We start from the raw sequence: 22,296 nt of genomic DNA on the forward strand, positions 1-22,296 counted from the left end.
ATATCTAATTAGATAGATAGATAGATAGATAGATAAACACTTTAATCACTGATATAACACAAATACAGATTTAGCATAAAAGAAAAAACAAAACATGATTGTCATAGCAGTGAAACGGCGCTGACTCAGCATATGCCAAAGTTTCCTAAGGCGCTGGTTTTCAGTCAGAACCAACGAGAGGGATTAACTTATTAGAAAGCAAAAATATAACGACTATGAGTAAAGTTATACATTGACAATAATAATATACATAGTAAAGTGTAAATTATATTAAAAAAATTAAGACAATAGGACCTCTCGATTGGCATTTTTTAGAGAGGTATCGTGAAAAATCCAATGTCCGCAATATCGCAGACCTTTTTTTTTTTTTTGACCTGACCCACTGTGTCGCAAAGTAAGTTAAATATAGTACCTGCCTGTCCCTAATTACGTCCATTTTTAATGTTTTTAAGTGATTTCCCGAATCCCCAAAAGGTCCAGGACCTAAAAAATATCGTCGTAAAGCAGTCTCCATTTTCTGTCTATGTTCCTCGAAGGTTAGGTAAAAAATTCTACCAATTCCGATCCCTGATGATTACCAATCATGATTAGTGAATTTATACTTGCTCCGGCGCAAATGTTTTGCCCGCTCCCTGCATTACTAAGTAAAATCCTTTGTTAATAGTTTTTATGGTAGAAAATCTGATTCTGATTGACAGTTGTGCGTTTTACGCTTACTGTACATCCATCAATTATTGAGATAGTTTCCTACAAAAAATTAGCTAGGCATTTTTTCCCTGATCCCGAATGTTATGTGTATATACAGCTCGATTTTAATGAAAATGTTAGTTGCGCCTTTTTGTTCCGAGGGCAAAACAGTGATACGGAACGCCGACCAGCCTAGCTGTCAGTGTAGTACGAGAGTCGTCTGAAGCGGACGGATGGCCTCTAGCAAAATGGCTTTAAAATTGTGTTTAATATTTTGTATAATTTCCACTTCGACATCTTACAGTTACGAGTAAGTGCTTTTATAATATTTTATGTATCAGTATTGTAAGGTTTACTGGCTGTTTTGAACATAAAGCATAATTTTAATTACTAGTAAAGTTACTAAAGTTCAGTACCTATAATAATAAATTAGAGGTTTACCTTACGGAATTTAATTTTTACGTTTGTTCTAATATTTTTGTTTATATTTTCTTCTATATTTTTTCAACAATTCACTAATAATAGCTAAAATTAACTGCCTTCGTGACTGAACGGTTGCCACGCTCGACTGCCACGCATAGGTCCCGGGTTCGGTTCCCGGGCCGGGAGAAATATTTGTATGGCCTACATTAATTTCTCTCGTAAGTTTGAGTGTAATTTGTGGTTGGCTGTGTGTGTGTCCATGGCATGCGCGATACAGGGTTTCCTAGTATACTTTACTATAGTTGATAGAGTATTTAGAAGAACAGTTTTGTTTGCTAATTTATTTTTTATCATTCCTAAATTTCAAAGGGGAGTATTATTCACTCTATAGTATGTTAAATTGAAGTTTAGTAATATACTATGCCGCCGCCATTAGTTTAAAGGGCGCCTGTGACAAAATTCAAAACCGAGATACGGTTTAAAGAAATTAAATTTTTGAAATCTTATTTTTCTCTTGCCGTAACTTCGTACTTTATACACTTAGAAAAAAATAAAAATAGCGACAGATCGCCCTCTTTTCACTGATGGCGGCAGTATACATTACATTTTATTTTATTTAAATTGTCACATGCTCTTTCTTTCTTTAATGTAAACAGTCACGGAACATTTTAGTTGCAGTAGCGCTCCTTGTGAAAGAGTTCGTCCAGGAAAGTACTGCCGCCTTATTTAGTTATGCCGCCAAGCATATGTCAGCGTTACAGTGTCCGGTTTTGATGGGTAATGGTACTGGTGAAATTACAGGCACACGGGACTTGTCAACTTATGTCTCAAAGTGACGGGTGCAGTGGTAAAGCCCCTCAGATCTTTGCAATTTAAAGCTCTGAGTGACACTGCAGCTGTTATGGACAGGCGTGTAGCATACCATCCATAGTTCCAATGAGTACATAAACGTCTACACTACCTATTGTTTTTAAACTATCGTAGTTTTTATCTACAATATCCACATCAGTTAAAACAAACTATTGCTTGTAGCTCATAAATAAATGTTTACTTTTACTACATTTTTTGGCGCCACTAGAATTATTTCAAAATTCAACTTCAATTTCCTATGTGACTACTTTTATCTTACGATGCAACAGACGCGTAAAACTATTTCCTAAAATTCGGAAGCAACATGTAATTAATTAAAATTTGGTAGGTTTTAACCACTTTATGCCACTCCTTGTATCTATAATGTACACATTTTGTCTACTTATTTAAAGCAGCATATTCCAACCACTACTTATATACAGGTACAAACAAACACTTGTGAAGTTCGTGCTTATGTGACTATTCAGGGCTTTTTAAAAAATTACGAGGAATGAAACTGTTATTTAAATGTAATAAATTAGTAATGATAAGGTCAAAAACAGTTATTTTTATGAAAGAGAATAACTAAATTAGAAGATGCGAAGCTGCAGAGCCTTGAACACCGCTAGCTTATCGGTATTCCACAGGATATACCACGGAGAGTGTGTGATGGAATTGCATAATTTGATTCCGCCTTCCCTTTTCCATCATCGGGAGACTAGACGTGGGCAGGGATTCTACCCCTATGTTGTGGATATTCCTCGGGTTCGCGTTTTGCTTCCACATTTCGACTCATCCGAAGAACAGAGTCCGAAGTGATTATATAGCGAAAAGAGAATAAGTACGTTACGAGAACAATTTCGTTATTCAAACCAAGGCCTATGTAAAGGTGTTTTGAGAATTTATATATCTTATTTTGTTTCGGAAATATAAAATCGAACAACGGTCGATCTGACATCCACAGCGAAGAAGAACGAACGAAATGTACTATGTCCTGAGAACAAGTAGTCTTACACATAGACCTTTGTTCTACGGATGTGTCGATTTGTATGACGAGCGGCTAAGGAGTGGAATCCTCTGCCTGCAGACTTGTTACCTGAACGCTATAACTTGGACCTTTTCAAGGCGAGAGTGAATAGGCATTATTTAGGTGTGCATGCTACATCCTCGAGGATTTACTACATCCATACAAATGTAAATATATATATATACATATAAATAATGCCTATTGAACGATGAGGTCGACCTTATAGTCACTTTCTATCAGGTGAGATGGAAGTCAAATGCGCACTTATTTTTTATATAAAAAAAACTGTCTTGTGTTAATATATGTCTAATTAAAGTTTAAGTAGTTAAATGTCGTCTTTCTGTTGAATGTTTGGAGAACATGTACAGGAAAACATTTGAAAAATACATGAAATGAATCATGTTTAATTAATAGTTTTACGGACAAACATAACATTTATATGTAATATAAGTTATATGTAATATATAACGAAATATAAATTGTATAATTATTTATGCAATTTATATTTCGATGGTTAAATATACATATTATATATAATAATAACGGCCATCTCAAAATTAACATACTTCATCAGGAAGATGGTTTAAAAAGAACTTAAGAATATCTAAAGCCGTTCACTGTTGCCATGTGTTTATTTTACGATAAAATTTAGTTTTTGTATGCACTGTGTTTTTGTTCTTGCAAATCAGTAGTAGTAGTAGTGCAAAACAGCAATTTGTTATTATTTTGGTTATGAATTTTACATTTTCGCCTCTCCCATGATACATTTTAACCTTTAAAAGAAGGAGGCGGTGCCTCCGGTACCTACTCACTCGGCCCGGGTCATGGTCTCAGGTTCAAGAACCGGCAAATGATACAATTATTATTGTTAAGGTAGCTTATTCAGAGTCTGTGCAGCCTTTTATCACTGCGATAAATAATTGATGGATTGACATCACTGTTATTTGCACCTTAGAGCCAAGATCAACAGTATTAAATAACTGTATGATTTTCATAGTTTCGATTGATTTTACTTCCTTTACATAAGTAAGTATTTAATTAAGCAGAATAGTAAAACAACATAACGAAAGCTGATGATTCCAAATATCCTTTATAAACAATACATAACAGCAAAATGCTAGGGAGTTAACATGGGCGCCGCCAGTCACGCCGCGCCGCGCCGCCGCCGACGCATTTGAAAAATTTTGATGAAGCATTTCCGTACTATATATATAATATAATATATATTTTGCAAAAAGCTCTAATTTTACGGTCATTCTCGGACTAGTGTTCGCTACCTAATTTTCGTGGCAATTTTTATAATAAATATTTGTGTATATTATTACCACGAAATAGTTATTTGTTCAACAAGAGAGCAAAGTCGTTTTTTGGTGCGAGTGCTGTTTTTGAGTCCTGAGCAAGCGAAAGATTCTATAGTTGAATCACGAGCGTAGCGAGTGATTCAGAATTAGAATCTTGAGCGAAGCGAGGGACTCAAAAATACGAACTGCAAAATAACTTTGCTCTCGCGTGATACATACAACTTTTCACCTCAGCAGCGAGAACATATATATATACTAAAGGGACAAGTAATAAAAACACGTCATGAAAGCAAATGCATCATTGTATATTTACAAAAATACAGAATTTACAAAAAATTAAAAGTGGGACGTGAAGTTTGTACAATTCTGTAGATTAAAAGTTACTGTTTTATTTGGAACAGTAATCGTCGTAGTGTTTGCTACTTGAGTAGTGGTCGAGGTTTCATTATGAGTTGAGCTGGATTGTGACCCTTCCCGCACCGTAAAAGTTGGTGATTCTGGGCGGGTTTGGGTATGATTCGCATCACTGGAGGTGCTAGGTTGTGCCCAAGAATGCGAAGTCTGTTTTAGGTTTATCGAATCTATAATACGTCTTTAATTGACGTTATAAATTTAGCATATATTTATTGCAACACTTGCTTTATTTTTAATGAAAATTGTAAAAACTAAATTATCATAGTATAAAATCGTATTTGTATTTCTCACATAATTTATCTTTTAGATGAATTGACGAGTTTCCGAACGTGCACTCGTTCAGCCATTTTGTGGGGGTCTACTATGTAGCTTAAATATCGAAGTACGAATAAACCATAATTTTCTTTTTCCTTTTTCTTGTAATGAAGTGAAAGGGACGGAGCGACTGATTTTGAAATATGTCGAATTTGTATTAGACCCCTTCGCATTAAATGACAAGTCTCCACTTAAAAAGCAAAAAGCTACTTTTTCTCACGGAGTGAGCAAAATAAGATTTTGCTCACTGATTTCACACAGCAAAATAGCCTTGTTCGAGCTGCTGAGGTGAAAATTAAATTGTGAACACTAGCCCTAGAATGACCATTTAAAGGCATGCCAAAAAGTTCATTCAGATGGAAGCGGATGGAGTAGGCTCTTCTTCTTATTACACGCGCTTCACATAGATTATACTGTATTTACGTGATTTAGATCCTTAGTGTGGTTAAAACCAGACAGGCTGAGAAAAAGAAAGTAAAACCAGATATTGATAATAAAATAAAATGCGCCGGACAACCACACCAACTGCTTGGTCTCAAACTAGAGAATTCCGTTGTACTATGAGTAACAGAGCAACAGAATCCACTTTCGGGCATTTCCCAGAACACCCATATTAGAACCAATTTAGAAATGTTGATTTCCCAAATTCGTCCTACCGGGAACCGAACCCGGGACCTCCACATCCATCGTCCCCGCAACATAAAGCGTTAGGCCACTGAGGTCGTTAAATATTTGAATTATCTGCATCGTGTTTATGAATGCTAGATTGAAAATAAAAGGGTTTATGTTGTATGAACGTTTTTATACAACCATTGTAGTGACATTACATTAAATATACATTATATTCTATTTGAATTCAATGTAAATCATACAATTTTGTCAGTACGTTGCTAATACTTCTTTATGGAGAAGCACTAGGTGGGAACTACGCAGAAAGCGTTGTAAAAACGCAATGTGAAGCTCCCGGACCATCATGTAGGAGTATTAGTAGTACTAGAGCTCCTTGTGAAAGAGTTCGTCCAGGGAAGTGCTGTTACCTTACCTATTCCTGTTGCCAAGCAATAATGTAAATATTACTGCATTCCGGTTTTGAAGTGTAGTGGTGCTGGTGAAATTGTGTGGTGGTGAAAAGTGGCAGTGCCCGATCTGAGCGGTACTGCAACTGTTATGAACAGGCGTGTCGCTTTGGTATTACAAAAAAAAGTTCTAATATTAAATTTTACGGAAAACGCCGTTACTGGCCTTGAACGGGTTAATTAATTAGTTTTAATAACACTACTTATGCAGGTATTCCTAAAGTACAAGTTAGAGTGTAAAAAACATTGAAAATAAATACATACATAGGTTACTTCTACTTCACTAAAATATTACCGCGAGTAGAAATAACTTTATGAAAAGTGGGAAACCCAAAGGTTATAGCTGCCTTGCCCAACATATTAACATAGGTATACAAAGAACGCTGCCAGCATCTTGGTCACCTTGCCGCGGGACCTATTTAGGATTTAGGTTTTTATTGTATTTTTATACCTGTCAAAATAAATGATGAAAATTTTATTTTTAGTCCTGTTTTAATAAAACTTCTATCTGTCTTTGTTTTACAGTTATTGCATAATTTGCAATTTAAAACTAAAATCCGTTGCCCAATTCTTCATCTCGCACGTGCACAGAAATAATAACCATTACCTTTTGCATAGTTAAGAGTACATGAAGCACACTTTGGGCGTTCCGTATTTTAAGCGACATAGAGTTGTATTTATATCTTTAGTATCAAGATGACGAACCTGCACCTATAATAAAGGAGATAATATGACGAATATAGGCAAAATGCATTTTTAAATTGAGCGTCTCGCTCATTTAACTCCTTACTTAAAAGATATGGTGAAATGGACTTGTTCAACACTAATACAAGTAAACTGAAACGTTTACTCTGTGATATGTTTATCTCTTACATGTAGTTACTACAACTGTTTAACGTATTATATTTCGTTATTTATATTTATTATGTTTTTTTTAAAGTCGGCAACTTACTTTATAGTTTGTTTCTATCACTGCAAATAATTATCTGTGGAAACTTTTAAATTAGGCGTGTATTATACTTACCATTCTATTCTTATTACGTAGTTGTAAGTTTTCCAAAAATAATCAAAATAAAATAAATGTTTATGTGTATTTCCAATTAATTATTTCCAACGCACTTGTTTTTTTTAACAAGCATGTTATCTCTTATTTTAAGTCCAATTAGAGATATTTTCATATGCGTATGAAGGTCGTATGTCCAGATTTTGTTTACATAACAATTTTGTATTTCAATAAAACCAACAACTTAACGTAATTCATAAAAAGTAATCCAACAGCGTAACATGAACGGAATGGCCATTCGACCGGACTATTTCGCGAGACTACACGATTAACTTCCTCTTCAATAGATCGATTGTTTGACCAGCTGTGTGACCGCTGCAAACATGCTCGCGGTGGTCATATCAACGAGATTGAATTCCAATCATAAATGTATCTGAACGGTTTTTTGAAGTACAAAAGTGGGAGTAATTTAAAAAAAAATGGAATATCCATTCAATACAAATATTTTTTTATTTTATAATATCAAGTGACGGGTCGAACAACTCGTGGGCCTGATGGTAAGCTACACGCCTGTCCATAACAGTTGCAGTGCCACTCAGAGCAAAGATCTGAGGGGAACTGCCGCTGCGCCTGTCACCCTGAGACATAAAGTTAACAAGTCCCATGTGCCTGTAATTTCACCAGCACCCTTCTTACCCTTCTAATCCGGAACGCAGTAATGCTAACAATACTGCTTAGCAGCAGAAATAATTAAGGTGGCAGTACTTCCCTGGATGAACTTATTTACAAGGAGCTCCACTGCCCAAAATTGTTATGTTTTTATTGGAAAACCATACACAATTTTTAAGCTTTATTTACGTAAGTAACGTCAAATTATTCAAAGAGTTCTTGTCCGATAGACAGCTTGAAAATAAATGAAATCACTTGTAATTAGTAATCTATAACTTCTAATAATATTTAGTATTTTTTTAAGAAAATATTTTTATATATTACAGTATAGTATACGATTGCCAATGTACACTTATAGATTGCTTCACCGAACAGGGTCTACCTTACCAATTTTCTGCCGCCAAGCGGTAATATGAGCATAACTGCGTTCCGATTTTAAAGGGTTAAGGGTGCTGGTGAAATTACAGGCACATGGGACTTGTCAAATTATATCTCAGGGTGCGCAGTGGCAGCGCCCCACAGATCATTGCGATTTAAAGCTCCGGAGTGAGGCGTGTCGCTTACACTAGATGCACGACTTGTTCGATAAAGAAAAGAGTGGAAAAAATTGGTGGTACAAGGCACAACAAAGATTCGAACCTTCGACCTCTCTATTGAGAAGCACCCGTTTTCCCATTGTTCTCGATAATATTCTAGGTAGGTAAGTATTACGTAGCATAACTTTGTATGCTAATGAAGAAGGAAGTGTTTTTAAACCCGTTTCTAGTCAGGTTTATTTAAACATTTATTTGAAGGTTATTTTTGGACAAATATGCACGTCAGCAGCTTATTTTTATAGTACCAAGACGTGACGGGATGAACGAGTCGTGCGCCTGGTGGTGAGTGACATGCCTAACATAACAGTTGCAGTGCCACTCAGAGCTTTAAATCGCAGAGATCTTAGGGTCGCTGCCAATGCACCTATCGCCCTGAGACAAGTTGACAAGTTTTCCTATAATTTCACCAGCACTATGCCCCTTCCAAACCGAAACGCTGTTATGCTCACATTATTGCTTGGTGGCAGAAATAAGTAAGGTAGCAGTACTTCTCTGAACGAACTTTCACAAGGAGCTTTACTGTTACTAAATTGAAACTTAGGTATTTTGAAAGCTTTATTTTTTTATCGGTAATGGAATAACGCGTTTTGTCGCAGATTTCTAATACCCTTTCGAAGACATTTGACCTTCATATGAACATTCAACTTCATATGACTGCCCATGTGCACTTGTAGGCAGAGCCGGATTTATATTTTTTATGATTGTAGGCATTGACTTACAAATAAATGGACGACGGGTCTAATACAAAAACCACGAAAAAAATGTCCCAAGTCAATCTATTTAAACGTAGTGACATGTCAAGGAATACGAAAAAGCTAAAACGTTGAATTTAAATTGTAATGTCATCATAGTACTGTCTAATTTTGCTTGCTTCGCTGTCAGTCGAACAAACGAAGACTAGAGCGTGAATGACGCTCTGTATACGATTTTAACGCCCTATAAGTTCGGACACTTTTTAGCGCGGACCCGACGTCCATATTTGTAAGTCAATGATTGTAGGCCACTTTATTTCCGCCGCCCCATGTACATACCTTTCTAAAATAATAATATTCCATTTGTAGTAAAGAAGGCCTTAAAGTTAAAAAACGAATGAATTAGTCATTAACAGTGAGCGTAAAAAAGAAACAAGATATACAATTTTTTACGGGACTTTTTAATAGAAAAATCATCTATAATATCATCATAGTTAACGCGATACTATAGGTTTCGATGAAATAAATCCCTACTATAGAAATATAAGAATTTATTTAAGATATAAAAAACCGTGAGAAACCCAGTGAACATGTTTGACTTTTGTCTCCACTGAAATCTGCCTATTTATAAATCCAGGACTGCTTATATAGGTTGATACCTACAAGCTTAAACTACAAAGTAATCTGAGCCTACAAATAATATTTCGGCAGTTCCGTGAGGCTAAAAACGAGGCAGAACTTTAGTGAAATTACGCTTACGCTGTCTTAATTTCAAGTTGCTAACAATATTTAATAAAGAAATGTCCGGACTAAAAGCAAGCAATGCAAGAAAATCCAAAAAATGCAAAAAAGTTAAATAACAAAAATAAATCGAAATTTCTCTCTGACGCAGCAGCAAAGATGAACAAGTGTCCGGGCAAGAAAATTCTTGTCGAATAAAGAATTGCGAAGTGGATATTTAACATTTTTATTCTGGAAATAAAACCGAAAAATCCAGACACGTACATCTCTGTAAAAACTTAGAGCATTGTAAAAAGGCCGAAAAGTTGGTTATTTTGGTTTGTTAACTCTAATTGGTATTGCGGTACACACAATAAAATGTTTATTTAAGTAACATTAGCACATCTCTTATGCGAATGACCTTCAGTAGGTATAGATCTCTTTATCTGTTTGTCGCTTCAACGAGTTACTGTGACTTCTTTTTTAAATTATTATCGGTACTTTGATGATTAATGTACTCGTACTAAGGAAAATATATTACATAGTTTTTATGTACAGAATGTCAGTAAAGAGCGCGACAAACGTTATGGGCACATAGTTTTACTCAAATACGACCTATCACACAACGAATAGTAATAGTAGACGTATCCTACCTTCACACATAATGGGCCACATTGAGAACAATGAATTGCTGACGGATAGACAATTTGCATATCGGCAGAAGATGTCGACAATTACCACTGTACATAAAATATTTGACTGCCTAGTTTCCGGCCTGGATGAGAATGAATTGTCCAAAGCCTTTGGTGTGATTAATCATGAATTGCTGTTGGATAGTAACAATCTAATGCCGATTCTAACGCGAATCTGTGTTCTGTAATACTATTAATAGAATTATAATAATTACACATGTTCGTTAGGTTTTTTTTATCAATATAATATATTTTCCATTAATTTAATATAAATATATCACTATATTTACTAAATGTTGGTGATCTAGCTCTCGTAGGATCGTTAACGTTCGGTGTACTATATTTGTTCAGGTTCTTGATCTGGATCGATGGGATTCTTGCTCTTCTCGGGCTCAGGATCGTAAATGAAACACTTGTTCAACTGCTTACCGACTACTACGTTTCAATAAACGAAAAAATATGTAGGAACATTTTGAGCAATCTCAAAATGTTCCTACATATGTACTAAATCAAGTCTCTTATCTAGTAGAGGTGTCGGCGAGAAGGCGGTCGGCGCGGTGCGCGGGGCGCGGGGGGCGGCGAATCCGTACGACGCTGTGTGCGGGGTGCGGGGAACGGTGACGCGCTCTCGGTTGGGGCGCGGGGCGCGGAATGTTCTCGTGGGTGGCTCGGTGTCCGTAACACTAGATATTTAGCGGCAATACAAATTGAAAATTAGAGAACATTCGTCTACTATATTACATCTCATTATACTGATGTAATAAATCTGTATTATATATAGAAAATGAAACTATTTTTCCGGATTTAAATCGCGTATATTTGTTTTTTCAAACAAACCGACGTTTCGGGCCCTTTACAGGTCCCATGGTCACGGTTGACTGAGGTGGTACAGTCTTCAACCAGTTATGTCTAATATTAATGCAAACCACCCTATTTTTTCACTATAGTTACAATAGTTATTAATTAAATACCTTATTTTTAATTTTACAAAGAAAACATTCCAATTTACGCTACATTAAGTTTTACAAATGATTTTATTGAATGAATTTTTATTAAGTTTAATTTATTATTAATTATTAATAGAAATTAGAATAAACTAAAACATATTAATTAGTACTGCAGTCTATGTCTGTTTGGGATTTTTCATTAGAGGAAATACTGGATCCCAAACTGGTGGTGGCTGTATTATATAATTACTCTGCACTAAATAAATGAAGAAAACAATAACTGAATGAGTGTGTGAGTTTCGTAATGAATAAATGAAACTATATTCAAATATCAAAGCCGTGTTAGCGCGAAAACAGCTCGCCGACAGCCTTGTTGTCGTTCAGTCAATGTGACCGTCAATTTGCGGCGCGTGGATAGACGATGGGTCTAATAATACGTCTGTAGTGATTCTAAGACTGGATCGACTAAGACTTTGTAACAATGGGGCACTAAAGGTATGGTTACATAGAAAATATACACATTTCATTTCTTTCCTACTAAACTATTAGATTTATGGCAAAATGTGATATGACAATATTTAATTAGGACAATAGGATCTCTCGATTGGCATTTTTTTAGAGGGGTATCGTGAAAAAAACCAATGTCCGCAATATCGCTGAACCGACACACTGTGTCGCAAAGTTAAGATAAATATAGTGTCAATTTTTAACGTACTTAAGTGATTTCCCGAATCCCGAACAGGTTCAGGACTTAAAAAATATTGTCGTATGGTAGTCTCTATGTTCTTCGAAGCGTAGGTAAAAAAAAACTGTCTTTTCCGATGCCTGCTAATGACCAATCTGACCAATGGCTGAGGCGTACGATTTATTTGTCCATTCGCTTTTGATATCATAGAAAAAAAAACATTTTTTCAGTACCATTTTTGGAAATTCGCAAATAGTTGCTTATAGGGCATTTAAACAAGTTGAACCTTTTCTTATTTTTTTAAAATATCAAGTGACGGGACGAATAAGCCGTGCACCTGATGGCAAGCTACATGCCTGTCCATAACATATGCAGTGCCACTCAGAGCTTTAAATCGCAAAGATCTGAGGTGCACTGCCACTGTAAGTTGACAAGTCCTATGTGCCTATAATTTCACCAGCACTCCGAACCATGTTGTGTAGAGATAAGTGGGAAACCAGCAATGCATTGCAACAAGAAATCTTAATTTATCTCCTTCGTCAGACGGCAGCATGCTGTCGAACCTTCTACACTATTGATATTATGTTACGGTGCTTTCCTTTACACAATAGTAACATTAGGTGTACTTTATTCAAATGTTATTGTTTAACAAACTTTTTTCATTACAGAGACACGCAGACGAGTCTATTCATCGCACAGGCTAGACAATGTTTCCCCAAACATTTCTTGTTCGGAGTTGCCACAGCATCATATCAGACTGAGGGTGCTTGGAACACATCAGGTAACTTGATTTTGTTAAGTAATAACTTCTTTATACTAGCAACTGTGTAGGTAAATTCGTTGTGTACCGACCGAGAGTTTGACTTCCATTTAAAAAGTAAAAATTTTCGTTAATACGTGGGGCGCACTATAAGTTTCCGGAATGAATAAGAAAAAATACTATAAATGGTCAGAAATGAATTTATTGTTTCTCAAAATATTCTCCGTTAGCGTTAATGCACTTTTTCATACGAATGTAATGAAATTGAAAACATTTATGCCACTCCTCCTTGACAATCTCTGAAACATATTTTTCATGCTCATCGACAGCCTCTTCAGGTGATGAAAATCGTTAACCGCATAACTGGTTCTTAATTTTTGGAAATAAATAAAATTACAAGGTGCCAGGTCGGGATTGTACGCGGATGGCTCATAAGATCAACGTTGTTCACCTTCGAAAATTCATTTGTTTGTCTGGCTGTGTGAGACTGGCATTATCGTGGTGCAAGATGATACGGCGTTTACGGTTATTTTTACGGAGTTTGTCAATAACTTCCGGCAAACAAATGATCGTGCACCAATCACTATTCACGGTACAACGATACTCCAAAGCAACAGTAGCCACGTGTCCAGTTTTATTAAAAAAAGAAGCAATCACCCGCTTAGAGGCACTTTGCAAGCGCGCCACTTTAGTTGGTTTCGGCTCATCTCGAAAGACCTATACGCTCGATTACTGTTTCGTTTTGGGATCGTAACTATAAATCCATGTATCACCTGGTACTATGTCTCACAACAAATTTGACTGAATCTGCTAAGCATGGCATTACATCAAGTGATCCACCGAGAGCACAGCTTTTTCACATCCAAATATTTGTGTAGTGTTGATTGTATTTGACTCATGCCTATGCCTAAAGATGCCCGAATCTCATGGTATGTCACATGCCGGTCTGTTTTGATCATACGGCACACAGCATCGATGTTTTTGTTGTTCACAGCAGTGAACGGGCGCCCATCACGAAATTCGTCACTGAGATTCAAACGACCGCGTTTGAATTCTGCAAACCAGCTATAAATAGTCGTCTTGCATGGTGCTTCATCACCAAAAGTAGTTTGAAGCCGAGCGAAGCTCCGCTGAGCTGTTCAATTACTAAAAAATCAAACTACGAAAATTTTCACGAGTTTAATCCATGGTGATGTAGACAACCAATTTCTAAAATGACGCCACAATGTAAACACAAGTGACAGTCAGATGAAACAAATTGTATTCTACAGCCAAAGCCATTTTCAAATGTTGTAATTACTTTTTAAATATTGTTTATGTAAGTGGCCAGTTCCGGAAACTTATAGTGCGCCCTATGTATCCAGTGTGTTCCAACTTCGAATCCCTTAACTAAGGACTAGAAACTTGGTCTGATTGAAGTATTTCTTTATCACCAAAAGTCTAGTCACATCATTCTTCTTTCATCACCAGGTAAATCCGAAAGCATCTGGGACCGATACACTCATAAATTCCCGGATAGAGTATTTGACCACAACAATGGTGACACAGCTGACGACTCGTACCACCTCTTCAGGAAAGATGTAAAGCTCATGAAGGATATTGGAGTCCAGTTTTACAGATTCTCTGTTTCTTGGACTAGACTACTGCCTTCTGGATTTAGCAAGTATGACAAAACATACACTTGACTCAATGCCTTGAACATACCAGGTACTTTGAACATGAAACATTGTGAGGATATTTTACAACAAGGCACTTCAATAATTCAAGAAAATCCGACACGCAGAAATGGTCCATTACAACAAAAAATTCGATCTGTGTAAAATATATCCTAAAAAACATAAATGATCTATATTTCAACAATCAACGACAGTTTCCTGTACCTGCTATCGTTCGTAGAAGTTTAAATCGTTTTGTGAATCGTTTTATAAACATCAACATGACCATTAAGATTGCGATAGCACGTGTTCAGCGGCATGTTCGTAATGAGACAATTTTTTTTGCAGAGCGTATTTACCCATATTACGCCTCGACAGGCATCTCCCCTATTACCATAGGAGAAACCGCTGTAATCGTTGGTGCAGCTGTACTGGGCCCCAACTTTCAGGACATCTACATAACACCAAACATGTACTTTTAATGAACCGTAGCATTTGTAGAAAGCGATAACGATAAACCCGGGAGATATGTTGAAGGCGAATACTATCATGTGGATCAGGCAAATTCTCATTTCTGCCTTTGTTGAGTCGTGGACTCCAATAAACTGATCCATACGTAAAATGAAACCTGCAAAAAGTGTTCCCTAATGAACAGAGTATAGAACATACAACAGAATATGTCAGCGTACTTATACAGAAAGCAGATTTCACAATATACTTTCTTTTCCAGTATAGTAAACCCAGCTGGAGTGCGATTTTATACGGAACTGATTGACGAGCTTCACAAGTTCGATATTCAACCCCTAGTCACCATGTACCACTGGGATCTGCCGCAAACCCTTCAAGAACTTGGAGGATGGACTAATCCGCTTATTGCTGATTACTTTGTGGATTATGCTAGAGTACATTTATTCGTTATTTTATCATTGTCTTTCGCGGCCTATTGGTAGTGTCTTCATTCCATACATACATTCAAGTTCCTTGCCACTCTAAGTTATTGGTTCCAGTGTTGGCAAACAAGTATTGATAACATATCGAAGTGATATTATATTCATTTTGTCCCGAACTTTTTACAAGGAATTACCAATAAGCGCTGTTAAATGCACTTCTCGGAAACTAAAAGCCTAGAAATCTCGTGTAAAGACACCTTTAACGGAAATAAAGATATTAGACGTCGTATCATACCTACTTTGTAAATTCATAATATTTGACTATTCCATATTCCTTACTCAGATGTTATTCAAAACTTTTGGGCACAAAGTAAAGTCCTGGATAACCTTCAACGAACCCCTCACATTCTGCCGTGAAGGTTATGGCGGCGACGACGCTCCTGGTGGAAGATCTAGTGGCTTGGAGACTTACATGTGTGGTCACAACGTGTTGAGAGCTCACGGAATGGTCTACAGAATGTTCGAGAAGGAATTCAAGAATAATACTGGGGGTTAGCCTACTTTGTTTTTTATTTATTTAAATTTCTAACTGGTCTTGTCCAGAGTATAATTCAGTATACTATACCAATACTATTATTCCTCTCGAGTGCTCGGTGAACTGTGATTTGTTATAGTATCCTTATTTCAGCCACTGTGGGCATATCTTTGGATTTGGCTTGGATGGAGCCAGCGACCACGTCTGTTGAAGACAGGAATGCTGCTGAAACTGCAAGGCAGTTCGTGGTAAGCCATTTTCTTCTCGTTATTGTATTTGCCTTAATCATCAAATTAACATAAATTGGCACCGGCTACTGCTCCCTTACACCCACAGGCCGGTATGGAGCTGTCCTCTTTTCTTTCTTCTAATTTTGTTGTCTAAAAAAACCATCAACACAGAGCATTAATTGGAGAAATTCTTCTTCCAGTTCGGTTGGTTCGCTAATCCAATCTTCTCGAAAAAAGGAGACTATCCAAAAGTAATGCGCCAGCGCATAGATGAAATCTCTCATCGGCAACATTTCCCCCGATCTCGTCTCCCGAAATTTACAAAGGAAGAAATAGAGTTTATCAAAGGTTCTGCAGATTTTTTGGGCCTGAATCACTACACGACGTATTTGGCGTCCAAAAGTAGTGTGAGGCCGAATATGGAGCCGTCTTTTGATGCCGATATGGGAGTTGCATTGACGCAGAAACCTGATTGGCCAAAAACGAATTCGACGTGGTTAAAGGTAAGGAGGTTGTTTAGGTGGTAATATCTAAATGGTTTACGGTATAAACCGTAGTCTTTTTTTAGAACTATCGACCAATAAATATCTTATGAAAAAATAAGGAATTTGTATCTAATGTATTCTCATGCCTTTGGATTCTCCTTGGGATATGCAAAGACTTATCAATCACAAGTTCACGTGACTGGGAAACCTCAATACTTCTTTACTTCATCAATCTTTTATACCACACCAATCCCATTCTTTTCACCACACACTCCAGACTTCTTAAGAAGTTTCATCTGAGAATGTCTTGCATGTCTGTCCTTTTTCAATATTGCCTTCCATGTCGGTTTATACCTATTTAGATATATCTCAAATAATCGTTAAAGTAATTGCAGGTGGTGCCATGGGGGTTCAGAAAAACACTAAACTGGGTGAAGAATACATTTGACAACCCCATTGTAGTGATAACTGAGAATGGCGTATCGACAGAACCAGGCCTCCGCGACACGAAGAGAGTCAAATACATTGACAGCTATCTGCGGTCTCTGCTTGCAGCGATGAAGGACGGATGCAATGTATTGGGATATACACATTGGAGTTTGCTTGATAACTTTGAATGGATGAGAGGCTACTCGTGAGTATGTTTTTTTCCCTTTATTCGATAGTTCCATCGGTGTTACAAAAACCCTTGACGGAAAGTATGTTAGATTTTTGTTAGTTAAAGTATTGCAAACGAGACGAGTCATTTTGCTATTTTCTTTAAATTCCACACTTCCAATTTGAACTCGTGCAGGTACGGAGAATTAATCTACTAGTTTTGAAATGTACCACCTTTTGTACTGAACAAATACAAAACTGAAGACCAGAGACAGCTCTTGGGGCATTTCAGTGGGAGTTCACTTATCTATACATATTTTAAATAAAAATGAAACTCACGTTGTAGTGTTCCATTTTAAACAATGCCACTAGAAACTACGCTTCTTAACAACGATTGAATAAGAAGAACGTTTACAACACATGAAAATGCGCACGAAAAAAATACGGTGTGCGCTGCTCACATCTTGCTAAATTTCCTCATACTAATTTATAAGAAATTTCTCTTTCACACTCATAGAATTCGGTACTGGAGTTTGTAAACAATGTCGGTTCATAGGAGCGCATCCCGAAGCGCTCCACTCAAGGGTCAGATTGCTATACTATAGTAAAGAGAAAGATAAAAATCTAATTGTGTGTTTGCCGTTTATTAATAAAAAAAATACTGCGGCTACTAATATAATATGAATGAAAGCATAATTCATAAATTTATTTTGGTGAGTTGGATAGGAGTGGGAATTCACTGCACCAACGCTCCTTAGGTCAAGCCGCCTCTGCTGAAGTCTGAGTAGAACAGACTGCCTTATTGCTAGATTTACTTATACGTATAATTCAATGGAAGGAAAAATAGACAAAAAAAGGTAGAAAAACTTACTATAGGAAAAAGAAATAATAGGAGAAAAGATTGTAAGAGTTTTGGGTAAAGTTTTTTAAAGGACTGAAGGATCCGAAAAAATAGTTTTATTTCCAATGTGTAACACTCGCGAAAACCTATGAACGCGTTAAAGAATCCTTAATTTTAACTAGCCCAAACAAGTTAACGATAAACCGGTCTGTGCGGTGAATGCTTAACAATTTTTTGCACCAAGCCCTTGGGTCCTTAGTAGGATAACGACCGCTACAGAACCTGTTCTTTTGTTTCGCGATTTTTTCTTTTTATGACAAAAATAGTTCCTAACTACCTTTGTATGCAAGGACTAGGTAAGATCCCGTATATGAACGGACGCATTGGTGAAGGTTGATGGGCTCTGTTGTACAATTACACTCTTAGGTAATTTTCCGAAAAATTTCAACTAGTGAAAATTTTTCCGGAAAAATTTCTGATAAATAGGAAAAATTTTAAAAATATTATTCGAAGGCTCATATTATTGAAATATCTTTTAAAGTATTCTTTAGCGTGAATTATAAAACAAAATTGTATAGCTAAAGCTACTTAGAAAAAAATACAGGGAAAATATTCGGAAAAATATTACTTTTTTCTGAAAAATTTTTTTTTTTAATGGAAATTTTTCCTTTTTTTTTCCAATCACTAGTTTTCAATATACCTAATGCATTTCATTCTATTAAGGCCTTTATTAAACATAGGACTATACCTCACAGGAAAGAATATTATTAGGTATGGCTGGGAATATTTTCCACATACCGAGGCATTCTTGGTAATCTGAATGCAACCACGAGCACGGCAAACATCTCCAAAAGTTTTGACCCATGTAACCATGATGAGACGGTTTGTCCCTTTACGTAGCAAAGTGGAGACCTTTGTCCATGTACAGGGATTTGGGAAAGTCGAGATTTTGTCCAGTGGAGGCTTTTCTTCCTCGACGGGGCCTTGGGAAAATAGAGAGGGATTGCCCAGGGCCATGATAGAGTCGAATTTTGCCCCCTAGATCACTCAACCAGTGCATAAACAATCTTCTCAACAGGCATTGAACTTTGCCACAATTGTGTAATGGCTTTATCATATTATGAATGCCGAGTTTATCATCATATAATGATGTTATAGTGCTGCTAAGTTGTTATCAAAACATACGTACAATTCCACATATACCTAAACTAATTTACGGATGAACAGTTTAAAACCTCGTAAATTAATATTAACAGGAGTTTTACCATGACTGTATTCGACATTGTGAATTTGACAATCAAGAACAGAGCTATTTTATGTAAGTCGACTAATTCGTAGAACAAAGACCTATGTGCAAGATGCTGCTTATTCTCGGGACATTGTACATTTCGTTTGTTGTTCTTGACTGCGGATATCCACAGTCAAGATCGACTGTTGTTCGATTTTATATTTCCGAAACGAAATAATAAAAAAATCTGAAAACGCCTTTTGAATAACGAGATTATGTTTTAACATCTTTTCGCTGTATAATCACATCGCACTTTGTTCTTCGGATGAATCGAAGTATTACGTCTACCACTATTTTTTTATGATATTAAGCATTGATATCATGTAACGGGACGAACAAGTCGTGTGACTGGTCCATAGCATTTACAGTGCCACTCAGAGCTTTAAGTTGCTAAGGTCTGAGGGCGACTGCACTGCGCACGTTACCCTGACTCTTAAGTAGACAAGGCCCATGTGCTTGTAGTTTCACCAGCACCCTTGCATTGCATGGTGGCAGAAATAGGTAAGGTGGTAAAACTTCCCTAGACATACTTTTTCAAAAGAAGCTCTAATGCTACTAAAAGATGATTCATGAAGATTATTATCCTCCTGAACTGTGGAAATGTAGCCATTGTGAGAAAGTTATATTCTTCCAATTCATCCGTCAGAGCCATTGTTAGGCTTAGTTTGTATATTTTTGTCGAACTGCATGCTTCTGCAAACTTTTGCAGAACAAAGATTAATGTCGGCGGAATTTTTCGAATCAAAATGACGATGGCGTACTTAATACCACAGTTTTACAAACCTTACAAGTGCGCAACGTATGTACTTGCGCAGAGCAACTCAGTGCGTGGGGTATTCGCGGGGAAGCGGGTGCCGTATCCCACAAACGCGCTTAGTTGTTGAGATCTTGTTGAGAGCGCTAAGGATCGCCGCGAATTGGTGCAGTCAGGCGCGACGTTGCGAAACATTAAAACGAGCAATGCACATAAACTTCATATTCACGGACATAAGTTTACATTTCTTTAAAACAAAAAAATAAAAAGAAGAAGACTACGCCGGGCGAAATTTACAAAATGCAATACAGTATAGAACACATATATCTACTTTACAAAATAAAGTATTCATTTCCAACAAAAGAGTAAAGACGCACTGTGTCCTTTTCTGCGAGCAATCAGATCTTAGACTCAATTTATAATACGGCGGAACGGAATGGAAACGAATTTCTGTAATTTCCAAACTTTATGGTCAATTATGTAACGTACGTACTAGATACGAGCAAAAATCACGTCGTGCTTCTTTCACGGAATTCTCGCGCATTCGCGAGAATTTCGCAGCTGCCGTCGGCGACGCCTTGCAAATCCGCGGGAAGTGGCGCAAAGGCAGGCGCAATTTGACATCAAACGTCGACGAAATACTACAGCATCAAGGCGCAGTCGCGAGAAGCTTGCGAATGCTCGAGCGTTCCCGCGAATGCTCGAAATGGACGCTTCCGTTCCATTCCATTCAACCGTAATGTAAAGTTGAGCCTTAGCTTGAAGCTGTGGTTCTCGAGTTTGTAAACTACGAAACCTGCTGCCAGGATAAGCTTATTTCAGTGTGGACAGTAAAACATCGTAATAACTTCATAACGACAAAATTACGACTTTTTATAGTCCACAACATTGAGGAATGGTGCCACTTAAGCTTATTCCAACGTGGACAATAAAACACCCATAAATAAGTATTTGAAACGCCGCGCCGACCGGTCTTAAAGTAATCTTCATTGTGAGTAGAAATTTAGCTGGTCGCACGAGCTTTACACTTGTTTAATCAAATTTTATAAATTCGACCATGAACACGTTGGAATAAGTGACGCGATTGTTTTAAAAACCATTTTTTTTTATATCGATGGAGTTGCTCTGTTTCAGCGAACGCTTTGGGCTCTATGAAGTGGACTACACTTCGCCCAACAAAACACGCAGCCCCCGGTTATCAGCTACATTCTACAGCAAAATAGTTCGTTCTAAATGCATTCCAGCCCAGAAGAAACTAATATTTAAGCCATAGTTATAATCTTATTAATTAAATATATTTTATATAAACTTTTTATTCGTAATTTAATTCAAATGCAACCAATCTAATTCAGAAGAAACACTATATGGTGCCATTTGATTATAATAAAAATTTTTGTGTAATTATAATGATGTGACCTTAGAATAATAACGCATAGAAACCTGGTCCGCACACGCTAAGTGAGGCAAATTGAAGCGCTCCCAAAGGGCCTACATGAGCGGGCGGGCCGTCAGTGCTCAAGGTCAACTTGCACCGCGAACAGCTCCAGAATTTTAGCTAAAAATGACGAAATGTGCGGTAAATGAGTAAAAATACGTCAGACAAACATAAAATAGATACTAACATCACATTCCACAAGGAAGTAACGCGTTTCAACTTGTATTTTTATATAAATATTCACTAAAACCGAAAATTAACCTACTACTAAAACTAGCCTACATGAATTTGATTTTTGCCTCACTTGTGACAGTTCGCTTGATATGAAACTATCATTCTATGCGTTATTATTCTAAGGATGTGACATTCAAATTACCTGCAGCTTGATTTTCATTGCCTCTCCTGATCGGAAACTGCGTCTCTGCAGAGTCGAGGCGCATAATTGAGATTCACAACTGCCCGATCGGAAACTTTTGACGTTTCAAATCTTCCGATTTGTTGATGAATAATTGATTTAACTCACACATTAGAAAGGTATAGTAGGAATCAGATTCATATTCTCGCTCAGAAACCCATCTGATTTCGAGACTACCCGATCCGTTCTATTCCAATTTGACTCAAAATCAGCGTGCTGGACTCAAACTGGGGAATTCCCTGCACTATGAGTACCAAAGAAACGGAATTAACTCCAGAGAACACCCAGACCAGCACCAATTTCGAAAAGTTTATT

At 36.9% G+C, this 22,296-nt stretch overlaps 1 protein-coding gene across 1 annotated transcript; it reads left to right on the top strand.

Annotated features, from left to right (window-relative positions):
- The first annotated feature begins 873 nt into the window (after positions 1–873).
- LOC113230317 (myrosinase 1-like) lies at positions 874–21,443 on the top strand. The gene is made up of 9 exons (XM_026464194.1): positions 874–997; positions 12,765–12,877; positions 14,327–14,519; positions 15,242–15,413; positions 15,745–15,952; positions 16,090–16,184; positions 16,367–16,669; positions 17,047–17,285; positions 21,266–21,443. Exons 1-9 carry the CDS (start codon positions 921–923, stop codon positions 21,402–21,404), a joined length of 1,539 nt encoding a protein of 512 aa, XP_026319979.1. The 5' UTR covers positions 874–920; the 3' UTR covers positions 21,405–21,443.
- Positions 21,444–22,296: the final 853 nt, after the last annotated feature.

Source organism: Hyposmocoma kahamanoa, unplaced genomic scaffold, assembly GCF_003589595.1.
Source record: "Hyposmocoma kahamanoa isolate Upper Pololo Valley unplaced genomic scaffold, ASM358959v1 63, whole genome shotgun sequence".
NCBI classification, from domain to species: Eukaryota; Metazoa; Arthropoda; class Insecta; order Lepidoptera; family Cosmopterigidae; genus Hyposmocoma; species Hyposmocoma kahamanoa.

What these genes read in the sequence shown, in the direction of transcription:
- LOC113230317 (XM_026464194.1), top strand. Translation starts at nt 921, where the DNA reads ATGGCCTCTAGCAAAATGGCTTTAAAATTGTGTTTAATATTTTGTATA. An exon ending in ACTTTGTGGATTATGCTAGA is followed by an intron (nt 15,414 to 15,744) that starts GTACATTTATTC and finishes TTCCTTACTCAG; the next exon opens with ATGTTATTCAAAACTTTTGG. An exon ending in GAATGGATGAGAGGCTACTC is followed by an intron (nt 17,286 to 21,265) that starts GTGAGTATGTTT and finishes GCTCTGTTTCAG; the next exon opens with CGAACGCTTTGGGCTCTATG.